This window comes from Balaenoptera physalus, assembly GCF_965194825.1.
Source record: "Balaenoptera physalus genome assembly, chromosome: 4".
In the NCBI taxonomy this organism is placed as follows: Eukaryota; Metazoa; Chordata; class Mammalia; order Artiodactyla; family Balaenopteridae; genus Balaenoptera; species Balaenoptera physalus.
In genome coordinates this window covers 118,541,016-118,558,030 of record NC_138891.1, presented here as the reverse complement: position 1 = coordinate 118,558,030, position 17,015 = coordinate 118,541,016, and the positions used below count along the sequence as shown (strand labels likewise).

At 37.7% G+C, this 17,015-nt stretch overlaps 1 protein-coding gene and 1 long non-coding RNA gene across 3 annotated transcripts in view; one reads left to right on the top strand and one right to left on the bottom strand.

Moving 5' to 3' along the window:
- Positions 1-17,015, top strand: part of LOC309660204 — a 417,957-nt gene that overhangs the window by 200,475 nt on the left and 200,467 nt on the right. The gene's annotated exons all lie outside the window — the stretch shown is intronic.
- LOC309660267 (protein SET-like) lies at positions 2,239-12,676 on the bottom strand. Of its 2 annotated transcripts, XM_082460736.1 has the most exons (2): positions 11,517-12,676; positions 2,239-11,475 (listed from the first exon to the last, which is right to left on the bottom strand). In XM_082460736.1, the coding sequence occupies exons 1-2, from the start codon at positions 12,451-12,453 to the stop codon at positions 11,468-11,470; spliced, it is 945 nt and encodes a 314-aa protein (XP_082316862.1). In that variant the 5' UTR covers positions 12,454-12,676; the 3' UTR covers positions 2,239-11,467. The 2 variants fall into 2 exon arrangements, with proteins under 2 accessions (XP_082316862.1, XP_082316861.1); XM_082460735.1 differs by having other exon boundaries at positions 2,239-12,676.

The window sequence follows — 17,015 nt, the reverse complement described above, 5'->3', positions numbered from 1 at the left end:
TTTATTTTTTAGATCAGTTTGTTTCACAGCAAAATTGAGTGAAGGTACAAAGCTATTCCTTATCTCTAACCCCTGGTCCCACACATGCACTTTTTAATCATTTCCACTGCACATACAGAGGTGAATGCAGAACCAGAAGCCAAATACCCTACTTCTAAATCCTGTGTTCTTTCCACTTCACAGCAAATACATTTCTCTAAACACAGTCCCTGCTGTAACAGACTGGGCCTACAGGCCCACTCTATACAAAGTTCATTCAGGGGTGATTATGGCCCTAATTCCTTTATTAAAATTCCTCCTAAGAGGATCATAAAATTTACCCTTTAAATATTAACCAAATTTTAGTGACTACAAATAATTAGCATTTGATTATTTGTGAAGTCTGACCTCTCGGAGAGAGTTTTGTGTCTTCAGTCTGTGCTTTCCTTCAAAATTGCATTTCCTGTTAATAGTTTCATTAATAAATAAGGAGTCAGTCATCTAAGTTCCTTCATTTGTAATAAAGGGCTTTTGGGACTAAATGGACTTAGTTTGTTTCCAGCAATAGAATTTAGTGATGACACGATCATTCTTTTCCCTCATAAAATTAGAACCTCTCAGAAAAAGTTTATTAATTTAAAAAATGTGACTATATTAATAAAATATTTTTCTATTCCCAAAGTGACATTTTCTTAGAAGATTTAGCATGTGGAATAAAATTATATTGGAACAATTTAGCAATGTGTTGGATAACATTAAATTATTAATAATCAAAGTTATTATTTAGGGAACTATAGTTATATAGGTAATTATAATCATTTTTATAAAGCTGATTATTAATAATTATTAATATTATTGTTATTAAAATGAATTGATGCCAATTCAGAGAATAAATAAAAATATATCAATGAATGGCATTTATATATTTGTGGAGAATGTAAAAGTGTGATTGGAATCTGCTAAGGGATAGGATGTCTGAAGGAAATGTTTATCAGTACTTCTCATCAAATAACAGTCTTCCAGAAATAGAGTGGCTTGCTCAGATCTCAGCCTCTGGAGAATTATAAATCTGGGGAGGAACTTTGAACGTCTTTGAGAGTAATTTTCCCTGTAAGCTGTAGATAAGACACCTTAATAGGGATCACACCTTCCAAAACAGTACATGTGACTGAAGCACCTCATCTCCACCTACAAGAGAGACTTGTAAACTCCCTCTGTATTATGAGGAGAAGGTGCTTAAAGGCCAGAACCTCTCAGCAGCATTCTGTTGGCACCATACCCAAGGCTGACACTCCCTTTCACGTGGATTGTAGAGTCCACTTTGTTGAACTAACCCCAAACTAAATGAGAAACCAGGAGTGGCAAGGGAAGATATCTGGAATTGGGGATGAATAAACCTCTTTAAATTGTAATTTTGTGTCCAGAGGTGCCTTTCTTAAACTTTGTCCTCTGAGATTACACACTGTGAAAAAGAAAATAATAATGTAGGTTTTTATCTTTAATTAGACATACTCCTTCATATATCATTAATGATGTTGATTTTTTTCAAGATGCTTATATTTGGTAAAATTGGATCCTATCTGTAGTTTTGCTCTGTTTCCATCTGAAAAAAGCTAACAAAGATAAAGGACTTTACAGGTTAAATTATGCAATGAAAGATCCCATTCAAGTTACCATTGCAAATGTGAAAATGAAGATGGAACCCTCTTAAAATGTAGATAAATGTTATCTAATTATTTATATGACTTTTCCAATTTTTATTTAAACTATCAAGTGAAGAGATTAGTTTCATAGAAACTAACTTTTGACTTATGAGTAAGATGATCCAGTAGTTCACAGTTTTATCCCTGGAGAGTAAGATTTAGAAATCAGGCCCTCTGAAACACCAGAATCACAGTGATCCCAGGAGACAAGGAAGAGACAAGGGCAGCCACTGCCTGTACTTTCAGAGGGAAACCTGACTTCTCATTTTCTTTACAGAACAACTCCTGAAACATTACAGTATAATGATTTATACCTCCCTTAATTTGAAGCTAGTGAGGTTGATTAAGTGATTGAAGCAATTACTTTTGCTAAGAAAAGTACTATGCTTGAATGCTGGTAAATGTCAAAGGACACTGAGTGACGATCATAATTTTCTGATTCTAAAAATGCAACCTGGGCTTCCCTGGTGGCGCAGTGGTTAAGAATACGCCTGCCAGTGCAGGGGACATGGGTTCTAGCCCTGATCCAGGAAGATCCCACATGATGTGGAGCAAATAAGCCCGTGCGCCACAAATACTGAGCCTGTGTGCCGCAACTACTGAAGCCCACGCACCTAGAGCCTGTGCTCCGCAACAAGGGAAGCCACTGCAATGAAAAGCCCATGCACCACAACGAAGAGTAGCCCCCGCTCACCGCAAGTAGAGAAAGCCCGCGTGCAGCAACGAAGGCAAAACGCAGCCAAAAATAAATAAATAAATAAATAAGGTTAACGTAATTTATTTTTTAAAAAGACAGAACTTTAAAATAAACAAATAAATAAATAAATAAATATGCAACCTAAGTAAAGGTTGCTTCAGCCCTTGCTTCAGTTAACTATCTACACTGCTCACACATCACAGTCACACGTTCTGTCCATTAATGATGAAAAAGAGGAAGTTCAACTATGTTCAAATGAGGAATGTAAACAGAAAGGAAGTTCAGGGTATGCATGTATGACAGAGTAGATTCAGCTAAATGACTTATATTTTCTATATCTAAAGAAGGACAGTAACTGATTATAAAGATTGCATAAAACTAGTAATTAAAAGTTACATTGTTTTGTGAACATGTATATAGAGAGATTTTTAAACATTTGGGGGGAAAAGTTTATCCATCAAAGAAATCCAAATGATGCTAATATTTACAGGGTCGCTAGGAAATAATAGAATTTTTTTATAATGTGCCCTTACTAATCAAATCTTCTCTTGAAATTTTAATTATTCGTTATATCTCATTTCTCCACTGAATGAAGTTATTTTGAGTAAAACACAAATCCCAATGTGAATAAAAATACAAATTGGAAATTGAATAGAAATAAACTCCTTTAGCACAGTGACCTAAATTTTTAAAAAAATTAAGAACTCTCAAAAGCAGAATTTTAAATCACTTGCCCCAACTTTGAACTTGTTAAAATACAGACACTATACAGACCATCCCCAAATTCTGATGGATTGACCTGTGATTTTATGACTCTACAGCAGTTCAAAAGAGATAACACATTCAGTAGAAAGTGTACTTCAAATGTTGAATTTTGGTCTTTTCCCTGGGCTAGTGGTGAAAGGTACAATACTCTCATATCCATAACTGCAACTCGCAGTCAGTCATGCAATCACAAGGGTAAGTAACTGATGTACTTAAAACCATTCTGTATCCAGACAACCTCCTTTTTTTTCACTTTCAGTACAGTAGTCAATAAAGTACATGAGATATTCAACACTTTGTTATAAAATAGGCTTTGTGTTAAATGATTTTGCCCAAGTGTAGGCTAATGTAAGTGTTCTGAGCATGTTTATGGTAGGGTAGGCTACGCTATGCTGTTCAGTAGGTTATGTGTATTAAGTGCATTTTCGACTTAATGATATTTTCATCTGATGATAGGCTTATTGGGACATAACCCCATCATCAGTAGAGGAAGATCTGTACTAAAAACACCCCTTTTCTGCTGTTGCTTGTCAAATTATTGTACATGTTACCATTTACTTAACAATGTGAAAGATATCAAGCAAAACATTTAACACTCAAATTATATTGTAGCATGCCAGGGCCACCCAAATATGTTTATCCCTGAGTCCTGCATCATTCAATGGAACACAACCTTCGTCAGCTACGCCTACTCCATTTTATCCTATCCTGCTATCCCACATCCATCATGTCCTATTTCTGCCTCACCCATCATCATAGGTGCCCTCACTTACAACTGCACTTCCTTATCCTTCACTTCTGAAATCAAGTGCTCCTACATGTTTAAGCAGTTTTTATAAACTCTCTCTTCTTACCCTAATTAAAACCTGGATCTCCCCCGAGTATATGATTTTCTCTATAAAAATTCTATAATTATAAAAGCTACTGTAATCCAGGTTACCTAGGGCTGTATCCTATCCCTATACAAGGAGTCTATACAGACTTGGAGAGGAAACAGTAAAAGGGATTGATCTTGTGATTTCTCAAACTATAGGCATATATTCATTACCACACTCACAATGTGGGTGTTTGATGATGATGATGATGTTGATGATGTTAGCTGACCAGGAAGGAAAGGAGATACTTCTCCTCTGCATGTTCTTAATACCTCCTCATCCATCTTTCCTAAAGAGAATTCACATTATATCCCAAGGACAGATTAAGCTATTCTTTATGCAAAGCTGTACAGAGTCCAAGAATGGGAATTTGATTAGCAAAAACAATTTGATGCAGATACCTGGGTATCACGTACCACACATTCTCCTGGAATGCCCAATTGCATCCTGAAACAGTGACTAAATTCCTATTCCCTTTGTGTATCTTGTAAACTTCACAGCCCCCTGTCATTCATTTTCAAAGGTTTTTCTTCTCCATTAGGTGTCTGCTAGTATGCAGTGGAGATGGAGGAGTCTTGGTCTCACTGTTGGTTGGGGATATGAGGCTTTCCACTTCAGGGTGCCGCTTTCAACAAAATCTTTTCGCAAATCCACCAGTGGGTTTTCCTTTTATCTCATTTGCTGAAATTTGGTCACAGGGTCTCTTTTAGGTACAATACAGCCTAAAAACCCAGTATACTGCAAAGAGGATCAGGAGGCCATGTGTGGTTTAGAGCAATGATATTTTACCCCATGAGGACATTTTATCACGTGAAAACATTGCCATCCTCCACAAGTGGGGGGGTTCTAGTAGCAAGGAGGAAGGTAGAAATAGATACTCCATAAACCACTATGTTTCCTAGTCAGTGACTACAAATTACTCATTGTGAAAAAACTTAATGTTAAAACTCATAGAAAAGAAGAAACAATAGAAAGTTATATATTGTTCTTTATGGATGAGTACCAGTGTTCTCACATTTCATTTCTTCAGTGTATTATGTAATACTTTCATGAAATTTATGAAACGTGGTAAAATTTTTCTAACAGGATGAAACCCTAAGGAACAGTGATAGAGTAGAAAGTTCTTATTAAACAAATGTTCATCAATTTCATCAAAGAAATTGCCAAGCCTTTGGTGACTATCTACCAAGGCCATCTATTCCATATTTGGAATATGAACAGCAGTTATTTCTTATATTTAACCAAGTGAAAACGTGGTAATGGATATACAGCTATGCATAAAATACAATGTCTACATATTCTGGTGGAAGGTAGGAGGACCTCTTAGTAACAGTGATGAGATTGAATTATAAGCACTGTAAAAAATAACTCTCATTTTTTACTCCTAAAGAATAAGAAGGGGGAAAAAATGTGCTATTGTAAGATTAGGGTGAGTCTCACAAATGGCAGAAAGGCACTGACACTGATTGTTGATAAGGAATCAAGAGACCACAGAAATACCACGTCTCCCACATTCACCAGGAAATCTCGGCATGACAGCCACCAGATGAAGCAAGTATACTAAGAAATAGGAAATAGGATGTTATGCTCTCTTCACCACATCTTCAAAAAGTCATTCCATTGGAAAAAAAAAATCATTACATAAAGTTACAGGAATCACATGGAAAAACAAATTAAATGAGAAACATCATATTTCACAATCTCATAATTATTTTTATTTAGTTAAATCCCTTTAACTCTCAGGTAACTCCATGATTTGATATATTCCATTTCTTTGGGAGCTATTACATCTAATGGAAAAATAATTTTCTAGTACTAAACAATTGTACTAGAAAACAGCAAATGAATAAGTTATTATCACTATTTATAGAGTTTTTTAATATGCTAAAAATCTTTGAAAAAAATAAAGCCTTCTCTGCCTAGTATTATTATTGCTGGGAGCAATTAGGTAAAGCATAGGAGGCCAGATTCTCTTTTTAAAGTCTCTACACAGCTCTAAAGGTGAAAAGCATGTTCACAGAGAAACTACATGAAGTTTTTTAAGGTAAGATCTTTCATTCACTTATAGCCTTAAGTATATGGGTGATAGAAATGTATCTCACCACTCTGAATTAATCTAATCTAATTAACGTATAATGACTAAAGTTGGCCATATGTTAATTAATTAAACTAAGCAACAATTTATAAATGGATGACTGAGGAATTCACCTAACAACAATGTTCTAATCAAGAGATGAGTCCTACTACCAAATTTGAGTTGAAAATAGACAATATTACTAACATAATTTTAAAGTTATGAACAAAGGAATTTCTCAAAATAGAAAAAAAAAATTTTTAAGGCTTGGGTAAGAGACATTGGGCCTGATCCAGAGTTACCCCACACTCCTTAGTAGAATCTGTCCTTCAGACACAACATTAGGGGCGTATATCAGCAAGGCCTTGTCTACAGGGGAGAGGAGTACTTAAAGTTCTCTTGTCCAGGATAAATCACTTATTCTGACTCTATACTCAGAAAAATTCCAATTTTATTATTTGCCTTGAGGTGCCTATCGGTAGAGAACATTATAGCCTACAAACATCGTAGCTAATCTATATGGAAATAACATTTATCTTTTAAAAACAAACAAAAAATGGCATTCCTGTCTATGCCTTAGACTCCTGTGAATTTGGTGTAGTTTAGATAACTGACAATATATGTGTATTCTGGTCCTACAAACCAGAATATGGTGACCCTATCAGAAAACTTCCAGAGGGCTAGCTGCCTTGTGCTTGCTGTACACCTCTTTCTTCCCTGCTCTTTCAAGCCCATTATCCTACACTGTCCTCTGAATATGAAAATTGTGTCACTAGTCTACTCTTAATGAAAGGTATCTAATAATATCTCCAGAGTTTGAGGTAGATTCTGCTGAATCACCAATACATAGCTTTTACCAATAGAATATAAGTGAAACTCAATTTTGGGAGTAAAGGTAAAATCTATGATTCTTCTACAGGAGAACCAAATCTATGGTTCTTCTACAGGAGAACGAATCTCTAGCTTTCTTAGTACCTACTGCCAACTCATTGGGTTACCGTCCCAGACATTATCCAGTAAGGAAGCCTCACTTGGCTGCCAGGGAAGACCTAGATTTCTGCGAAATGCTAGCAACATATCAATGAGACAATACTCATTCTTATTCCCCCATGTTTTCTTAAAATTTAATTATTGCCTTCTTCCTGTTGTTTTTCTTCTACTTTGACTACCAGCTACACTAATCATAATCATTGTTACATCGATTCGTATTTGTCTTAGCAAAAATTCCAATAATCTATAGCAAAACACACAGCATTTTATGTCTGTACGATTATCTAAAAGATTAGTTAACACTAATTAAGGCATTTGTTTTTCCTGTGCCTGGTACAGATATATATAGATTCGAATACAGGTCATTAAGTAACTTACAGAGACTGTTTAGTGAATGGATAAAGGGAAGGGTTTCTGATGTTCCTGAAACTTAACTCACATTATGGCCTGTCCATATCACAATCAAAGCAATATTTGGGATAGTGAGCCAGCTGGAGGAGAACCAGACTTGAAATATAATAAACCCAGGAGGGGAGGCCCAGGACAGGAAGCTGGAAGCAGTATGGTGTTGGCTAATGCAACACTCAATCATCTGCTAGATTAAAGTTTTGGCCAGGTTAGCTAGCTGCAGAAAAAATGTGAAGCAGAAACTTGCTCATTATAGAGGAACAAGTTGACTAAAAACAGAGTAATACTATTTAGTAATTATCACCTTTTCCCCCAGCTGCTCCACACCCCCAGCACACACATCTAATAACGAATGGATATATGGTATGAAAGTCTTTGGCCACAAGACAGAGCCCAGGAAATGTGCCCCAGGAAAGAGCTCTAAAAGCAGACGCTTTGAAAATCTTCACTTTGCTTCTGAGGTGCATCGATGATGTCTTCCCCAAAGGACCAGTTAAGATTCTCCTCCCAAATCCAAGAATCCTACTAGATTACCAAGAGATATTCTCTTTTCTCAGACAAAAAGAAATGTTTTAAAGTAATTACAGCTAAGAGGGGGGAAAAGTTCCAAGTTCTTCTATTCTGTCTCTGTAAATGTCTGTTTGCATTTATATTTTGTCTTCTAAAACTCTTGAAAATTCATGGTAAAATAAACAGCCAGGCATAAAATATTTTAAAGTCAATACAATAAAAGCTGGTTGAGGGATGCTGCCCTCTTATACCTCTAAAACACAGTAGAATATCTACCTTGTTATATATTAAATCTAATATGTCACTGCATTTACAAGAGGAGAAAATGTATATTTCCTAGAGACAGAAGGATTTAGACTGGACATTTGTATTCATAGAGCACCATTGAAGAAGTGTTAGGCTTTTTTGGGAAAATGACTTACTTAAAGTAAGAGTCAGAAATTGGTGCCCTCTAAGGTTGCACACAGCCAGCTCTCTGTCCCTAAATTGCTGGAATTACATCTCTGCTTCCTCTGTCTTCTCATTCTGTAATTGGCCCTATAATTTAGTTTTGACCTGTTCCCTGCCTAGTACTCCATGCCTACGCCAGTAGTCTTCCACCATCTAAGGAACAAAGCCCTGTCCTGAACCTTACCCAGGGGAACCTATGCCTACAGACAGGTCAGTTGTGCAACGATGACCACTGTCTCCTTGGCTCACAATATTCCCTGTTTTCTGATTTACTCACTACTGATGTGACTAGAAAATGACCTTTTTCTGCATTGCAAATTAGACTGCAACACTCCTCAAAAATTGAGCGCCCCAATTTATCACCCATTTCCCATCAGCATCTATATTGAGTTACTTCCTCTGTGTCAGTTCTTCACCACAGAACAGGTTTTGTGGTACCACCTAAACCTGTGCGGGCAGGTTTTTGGCTGTGTTCTGCTCTAGAAAGACAGTCAGTACTTGGCATGAATCAACCCAAAATGTGATATTGTGGTAGGCAGGATTCTAAAGATGCGCCAACCCCCCAACAAGATTCTCATTTCCTGAATATTCAATCATTTATCTAGGCACTGTTAGCATATGTAAAAAAGCTTATTAATCAGTTGACCTTCAAGCAAGAAGATTATCCTGGTTTATCAGGGTGGACTCAATATAACCATATGAAGGAAAAGGTTAAAGGGTGAATTTGAAAACTACATTAGAAGAGGAAGAAGAGAGATACAGCAGAAAGAGGAAGTCAGAGAAATTCTAAGCAGGAGAAGGGTTCAACTGCACATCGTTGCTGGCTCAGATGTAGGGCCCATGTGCAAGGACTAAGAAGGGTCTCTAGGAGCTATAGGCAAACCCCAGCTGACAGCCGGCAAGAAAGTGGAGACCTCGGATCTATAACCACAAGGAACTGGAGTCTGCCAACAACCTAAAAGATCTTAGAAGTGGATTCTTCCCAGAAGTTCCAGATAAGATCCCAGATCACTGACATCTTGATTTCAGCTTTGTGAGACAAGACACAGAGCAAAGAAACCAATTAAGCCATCTGTAGAACAGTGAGACCATAAATTTGTATTGTTTTAATCCATTGACTTTATGGTAATTTGTTTTGACAGCAATAGGAAACTACTTACAGATGTTCAATTCACTCATATAATTTATTTTGTGAAAAAGAAAAACAATTCTTAGGAAAAAGACACCTCTGGTTAAGGTTAACATCAATATTCTTTTTTATACACACAGTTGGGAGCTTATATTTCTTATAGTTCTCCCACTACTTTACTTGTAGAAGCGTTTTGTAACCAAACATGTCTTCATTCATTAGACATTTATTGAGCATCTCCTCTGTCCAAAGGTCTTTGGCAGATATAAAGAATCCCTGCCTATGGTCTCATCCTTGTATGGAAGATGGGCTGATCGCTACAGGACAAAGCCTAACCACCTCAACACAGCATACACAGTGTTCAATCGTCTACCTTTTACCTATAATTCTCTACTTCCCCTCATGATCCAGCCAGACATGACACCAGTCTTTTTTCTAAACCTCTGATTTCTTTTCATGCCTTTGAAACTTGGAATTTACAGTTCCATTACCTCAGGGTGGCTTTTCCCTCTGTCTGGAAGACTCCTCCCCCAGATAGCCAGATGTCTCTCTCACTCACGTTCTTCAAGTCTTTGCCGCATTTCATTCTTTAAAATACCCCTATCCTGACCACTCTATTGAACATTGCAAACTACCATCACCTCCACAATCTGAATTGGCCTTATCCCTGCACTATTTCTATTCCATAACACTTAGCAACCTCCAATGTACTATATTATTCATTTATTATATTCATTTGGTGTTATCTCTCTCTTCCCCTAATAAAATATAATTTCCACAAGAAAGTGACTTTTTATCTGTCATGTTCACTGAGTTATCCCCAGCACCCGGAACACTGCCTCACTCACAATAAACAGACCCTTTATAAATACTGATAGATCATTGAATGAATCATACCAAGAGAATATCTTTTCTTTTTTTTTTCTTCAGTAGTTACATAGGAAATTTATTATCCCCAAGAAGTGGTGAAAACTGAACATACAAACAGATTTTTTTTCCTTTGTGTACACATTTAGTTTAATCGTAACAAAGCAACCTGTACACTTCTAACGTTTAAAACTGGGCATCATCTTTCCTTTCCAGTGAAACAAAAATAAAAATTTTTAAATAAACAGGAATAAAATTACAACAGAGAATGTCAATTGCAAATAAGAACCTACAGGTTCTGCTGATTCTCCTATCAAGTGGCAGGGCTCAAGTCATCATTAGGAGAGAACTTTATTTTAAAAGTGTCATCTGAAACTGAAAGGATGTCCATTAAACATCACAACTAAACATGCCAAAGGAGAAGCCATGTTGTCAAAATGCCCACTTAACCCACCCAAACATCTCAGACCCAACCTTTGCTGACCTTCTATAACCCCATTTTTAAAAGTTTTTTCTTTCTTTTTTTGAACAAGAGAAAGTAGACAGATACATGCTGGTAAATGCTAACTGTCCATATTCACATAGAGACACAGTGTAATCTCTGAGCCCAAAATACAGAGAAAGGAGGAAAAAAGCTAGAATTCTATGCACTACTACACAGGGGTCTAGCACCCTCCAGCTTCCAGCAGAGCTAAGGGAGCAGGAGGTTTTTCTTTTTTCCCACAGAGCATGGTGGTGTTGATTCCATAAAGTTTTTGTTGAGACAGGAAGGGGTAAAAATGAATTTGGAACAGAAAAGGGTAGAGACTCTTTTCCCACTGAATTCTGCTCAAGGTATTTCCCCCCAAAATAAGTTGTGAGCCATGGTATAAAGGAGAAAAGAGACCTCAAAAACAGGACGACTGAGCACAAGAGGAGAAGGAGAAAAAAAAAAAAAGACTGCAACTTGCTCCCAGGGACTGGAGAAAATTTATAAAGGAAGGTCAGAATCCATCAGTGTTCCATTAGTCATCTTCTCCTTCATCTTCCTCTCCTTCCTCCCTCTCATCATCATCTTCATCTTCTTCACCTTCATCCTCATCCCCTTCTTCATCAATATCTTCCAATCCTTCTTCCTCTTCATCATCATCATCATCTTCTTCTTTCCCTTCCTCATCATCCATGTCTGGAAGCAAGTAGTACTGTAATGGATTTGGCCACATAGCATCTTTGATGACCTCTTCTAACTCATCTGCACCTGCATCAGAATGATCAGTAAACCAGGTGAAGAAGCCTGCTGGTTCCTCATGCTGTCTCTTCCTGCTGGCTTTATTCTGTGTTTCACTCGAACGTTTTGTCAAATCCTTTCTGGATTTCCATTTGATTTCAGTGGACTTTGAAGATGGATCACCACTCTCATTCAGATGAAATTCTTTGGAGAGAAATTTGTTTTTGAAGTAAGGGTTTTCATCAAAATAAAAATCTATTCTGTAACCTGATTTAATATCTTCAAATTCTGTCACTTCGACTCTTGTCAAATAATGCAGCGCCTCTTCACCCTCCTCTCCAAGCAGTGCAGACACTTGTGGATAGTTAGCAAATGTTGTTACCCAAAAATCTGGGCTTTGGGTGATCAATTCTGACCTCTTCTGAAAAAATGGTTGGCAGAGTTTGTTATATTTCTGTTCTACTTTCAAAATCTCCTCACTGGCTTGTTCGTTAAGTCTGTCTGTTTCATTTTGTACTTCATCAATATGTTCAATTGCTTCTTGCTGTTCTTTTTCTTCCTTCGGCAAGTTCTGAGAAGCAGACGTTTCCTCTGGCCTGGAGGCAGCAGTCAGTCTCGGTTTCTTCAGTTTCTTTGCTTGGGGTGGAAGTGAAGACTGGTTTTGGGGGCCATGCTGGGAGAAAAGCCAAGAATCCACCCAAGGGAAGAGGCTTGTACCAGGAGCTCTGAGAACTAAGGCTGCCCCAGGTGACAGAGGTTTAAATATCACAAACAGATTTGAGAAGTAAAGCATTTGCATCACCAGTCTTGCTTTGGTATCTCTACTGTAGTCTTGAAATTTTCCTGAGAAGGCAATTCTATGATCGATCTTTCTGGTTATTTCTCATTTTAAATTCTGATAGAGAAAAGCTGATCAGCCTCCGACTTCCTTGCCCTTGCACGGTTCCATCACACCCAATGCTTTTAAAAATCGAGGTCATCTGCCAGGTTTTGAGCTGTCTTCGACTCCTTTCCCACCCTTCTAAACTAAAGTGGAGACTTTAGTCTAAAGCGGAGACTCTCACCGCATCTCTGCTTTGCCACCTGGCGCCTGTACAGACTCTGCCAATGGGAGGTACCAGAGGGGAAGGGGAAGGCTGAAAACCAAGAGCACATATTTTCAATAGTTATTTGTAGGGTGCACTTTGGGAGAGCCCGGTTGATGTCCATGAGAAGTGGAGAATTGACAGGTCCACAGGTCACCTTGCTAAGATCAGGAAGTGATCAGGGACTAGGGCTTCACAATAGTCAAGTGTCTGGTATGCCCAACATTCTTCTAGGACTAATCTGGAAGTAAGGGAAGCATTGTTAGATAGATTTTGGTGAAATAAAGGTCCACCTTACATATATAGGATGCCACCAAGAATGAATATCTTTCAAATTCTTGAAAGAGAACAGGACAGTTTATGAGTCTCACTCACAAATTCCTTTTCCCAACTGTCCTTTTATGTTTCAATAAAGACATAAAAATTAATGCTTAATTAAATGCAATATTTATTATTTCTCTACTGCCATTCTTATTGGCTGTCAGTCTCCTTTTCGATAAACCTTTCAATCCATGATTGACATTTTTCCCCTTGTCTTTTTTTTTAAACTGTTTTAACCTTGGTATTCATATACCAGAAATGTAAGGATGAAAATTGTAAAGATTAGAGAAAACATTTTCTTTCTCATTACAAATACAAGTTGCTCCCTTTGAGGTTATTCTTTAACATTTTATAATTGCTGACTTATTTTTCAAAGTTGTCCTATAACACAAAAAGTTTGCAAACAGCTACAAGCACCTATGAAGCCACATATGGCTCCCAACACATAAACCAAAGCCACAAATTGATATTTCTAAAACTTCAAAAGTTTAAGAAGGTTCTTCTGGGATATGTGACTGAAAAGTACTGACACCGTGAGTGACAAGGAGCCAGTGTGCTCCCTGGTAAAGAAATTCTAGCTCATGCTGGCACTGAACACGGTGCTTGAACTCACCCACCATTTAGTAGGTTACAGCATGCCAACTTTACAGAGGAAAGGTTTACGAAGGAAAAGTTTCAGTCTCTCCTTCTTTAGCCTTCTGTATCTTGCCCAAAGCAGTTTTGCCAAAGCCAAAGTCTTAAGGGCTGGGCTCAATTTCTCCATTTTAAATAGGGATCACAAATAAAACTGTCAACCGGTAAGAATAAATGTAGTGAGTAAGAATAAGTGTAGTTAGCTTCTTGGCCAAAGTGGTAGACTTAGTTTGGCTAGCAATGCCAGAGCAAATACATCCATGGGGCTCATTCAAACTGGACAGATGTTGACTTGGTCCCAATAACAGCAAGTGGAAAAACTCAGTCCTCAATTCACCTCATTGTGGGTTTGCCTGTTTTAAGTTATGCCTCCTGCAACCTAAATAGCAGCTATTTCAAAAATGTTTTCGTCTCCCAAATCCTAAAATGGATCTAATCATATAGTTTCATACTTAAAAACACAACAAGCAAACAAACATGACCAATTTTCCTTTAAAACTGGAGGCATAGCAGATAAACAAAGATAATTTGAAACCCAACATGTTTAGGTATGAGGGATGAATAAAAGAGCAATTTATTTTTTGAAAAACGTTGAAAATCATTTTTTTTAAAGAACTTCCAATCTGCCTGAGAAATTTCAACTTTAAAGGCAGTCTCCACAGTCTAAAAAATCTATATTAGATATTTCAAAGAATACTCACAGTAGAACAATTGCTATGGCTACAAAGAATCTGACATTTGCATTTCCTAAGGTAATGGTTGGCAATACTCACTATTAGAATCACTTGAAGAATTTTTTTTAAAATTCGATGACCAGGTCCGACTCTTGACCAATTAAACTAGAATATCTGGGAGCAAGGTCTAGGCGATTCTAAAATCCAGCCAGGGCTGTAAACTGAGGAGGTCTATAAACAAAAGGAAAGTAATAAGAATTGTGAGAAAAATGTTTTACACACTTGCCTGATGATCCGTGTCTCCTGGAATGCTTCTTAACACCTGTTGCACGCCAATCTCTGGGGAAAAGCTTGGGAAATGTATTTTTAAACAGGAACCCAATAATCGTTATCATCAGGAACCTGGTCTCCTGGAAGGAGAAATGCGAGTAACTATATACAGGTTTTAGCAGATATCCATGGAAAGCACTTAAGAACAAAATGTTATTTAAGCGGGCCTCCAAATCACCACTTGAGCCTTTTCCAGGTAAGGTTTAAGGTCAACGTTAACTGAGGCACACTCTAGAGGAAGCTCAAGTCCCCTTAATATTCTCATTGAACCCCCAAGGGAAAGGCCATGTGAAAAAGGTCAAGAGCAAGATGACATCCTCAGACATCTGGGCTACAGTGTTGGAGGACAGGGGGAGATTTTATAGGAAGAATTGAATTGAGGTAAATCCTCCTGTGTCATCTTCTTGTCTTCACATACAGTCACTCTCTTCACATCACACAGTGTGTTCTGTTCACAATCTTTTGTTGTGTTGAGCCGGAGCCTCGAGCACCTTGGAGCAGCAGGTGCCTCCAACTCCACAAGGCCTGATGATACATGTGATTTGTATCATGTACCATTTAATAGTACACTAAAACATAGTCGTTTTAAGTATCTGTTTGCATTTTACTCTTTTACTATTTGTTTTATTATTTTTACTATTTTATTTTTAGTAGTTTGTTTTACTATTTCCCTCTTGCAACACTGGGGTATTGTAGTATTCATTTAATATCCTCTAACAGACCATAACATAAAGAGGGCAAAGGCAGGTTTTCATGCTGCACCATTGAATTTCCCATATAATTTGCCCCGTGAGACCCCATGACATCAGTGGCAATGCCCAGTGGAACAATAGAGAAGCCTGATGGGCACAGTAATTTCTCCAACAAGTTGGTGGGATACGACAATAGTACAAGCAGGACATGGTGATACAAGGAACCATGTGGCACGGAATGCAGAATATCATCTTAGGAATAAAGGGGAGTCACCACTAGAATATACAGACATAACAATTTGACCTAGACTTAAGGTTCTATGAAGAAAGTGAAGGCCAAAGCCAGAAAGATTGGAGAGGTTACCATACCCACATCTCTACCCAAAGACAAAGGAGGTGCAGAGATACTTAAACTTAATCAAATTTTTTAAAAAGTAGGATGTAATAACATTTACACAACAATTCCAGTTGTGTTAGAGAAGTTTGGGTGCATATTTTAAAACTTTAATGACATAGAGGACAAGGTTAACAGTGTTTATCTCTGGGTAGTAGGATTATGAGTGATTTCAGGGATTTTTTTTTGCTTAATTTTTTTTTCTAAATATTCTACAATGAATATTTTTGTGATAAGACAATGTATTCAAGTTATAAAATATTATGATTGTTCAAAATTTATTGTATACTATATATTTGTGGTTTAAGGAAGTCAAGTTCTCAAGCCTCATCATTTATTGGTTTAACCCATTCTCATAGCAACAAGTTGTTAAAGAAATAAATATGTATATAATGGAACTCAAATTATACCTCAATCCTACATGGTAGAGGAATAACTGTGTTCAAGATTAAAATGCAAGAATACTGCAGTATAATTTTTGTGGTCAAATACAAATATTTTTCAATAATTATTCATTGTATTGGCTAATATTATACTTTTTCACTCTAACCTTATTCTGCTACTCTAGACTGTGTCATGAGGCATCAGTATTGTCAACATTATTGACTGTGAATAAATGTAAGACTCAGGCTCTTTAGTTCTGGGACCCAAATCCCAGCACTAGTTCAACTGTCCAGCATTCTCACCAACATAGGGGAGGGGGTCTCGTGAGACTAATTGTTCTAACTAAAATCAGACTTCTTAAACACAGAGTAGAAAATCCGTGGTTATATTTAGTATTCCTTTAATAAAAAACAGAATTTTATAATATACTTGAGTACAATCCATCTCCGTTTATATTAACTTTAATGTATGACTCTTTGATCTTAGTTAAAAACAATGTATTCAACTATTAATAAGGGTTCAAAATATCCAACTAGGAGGAGCAGAGGGCGATTGCCCCATCCACTTGAGCATGGGGAGCCTGCTGAGCTCCCAGGCCTGTCCCCTGCCCTCCAAACCCCCCTCCAGGCCACGTGGGTCCTTGGGGGCATAGGAGGGAGGCTGGGGAGATCAGAAGAGACAGGCAGGAGGGGCCCTCCCAGACCCCAGACCGGAGGAGCAGGAGAGGAGAGGAAGGTGTTTGCACCGCTCACTCAAGCCCAGGAAGCCTGCTGGGCTCCCAGGTGAGGTCCCCGGCCCTCTGAGATCAGGGTGGGGGGCATGCCTGGGCCCCTTATGTTCCTTGAGCC

Excerpts from the sequence above, each read along its gene's own strand:
- LOC309660267 (XM_082460735.1), bottom strand. The coding sequence starts at position 12,453 with ATGCAAATGCTTTACTTCTCAAATCTGTTTGTGATATTTAAACCTCTG.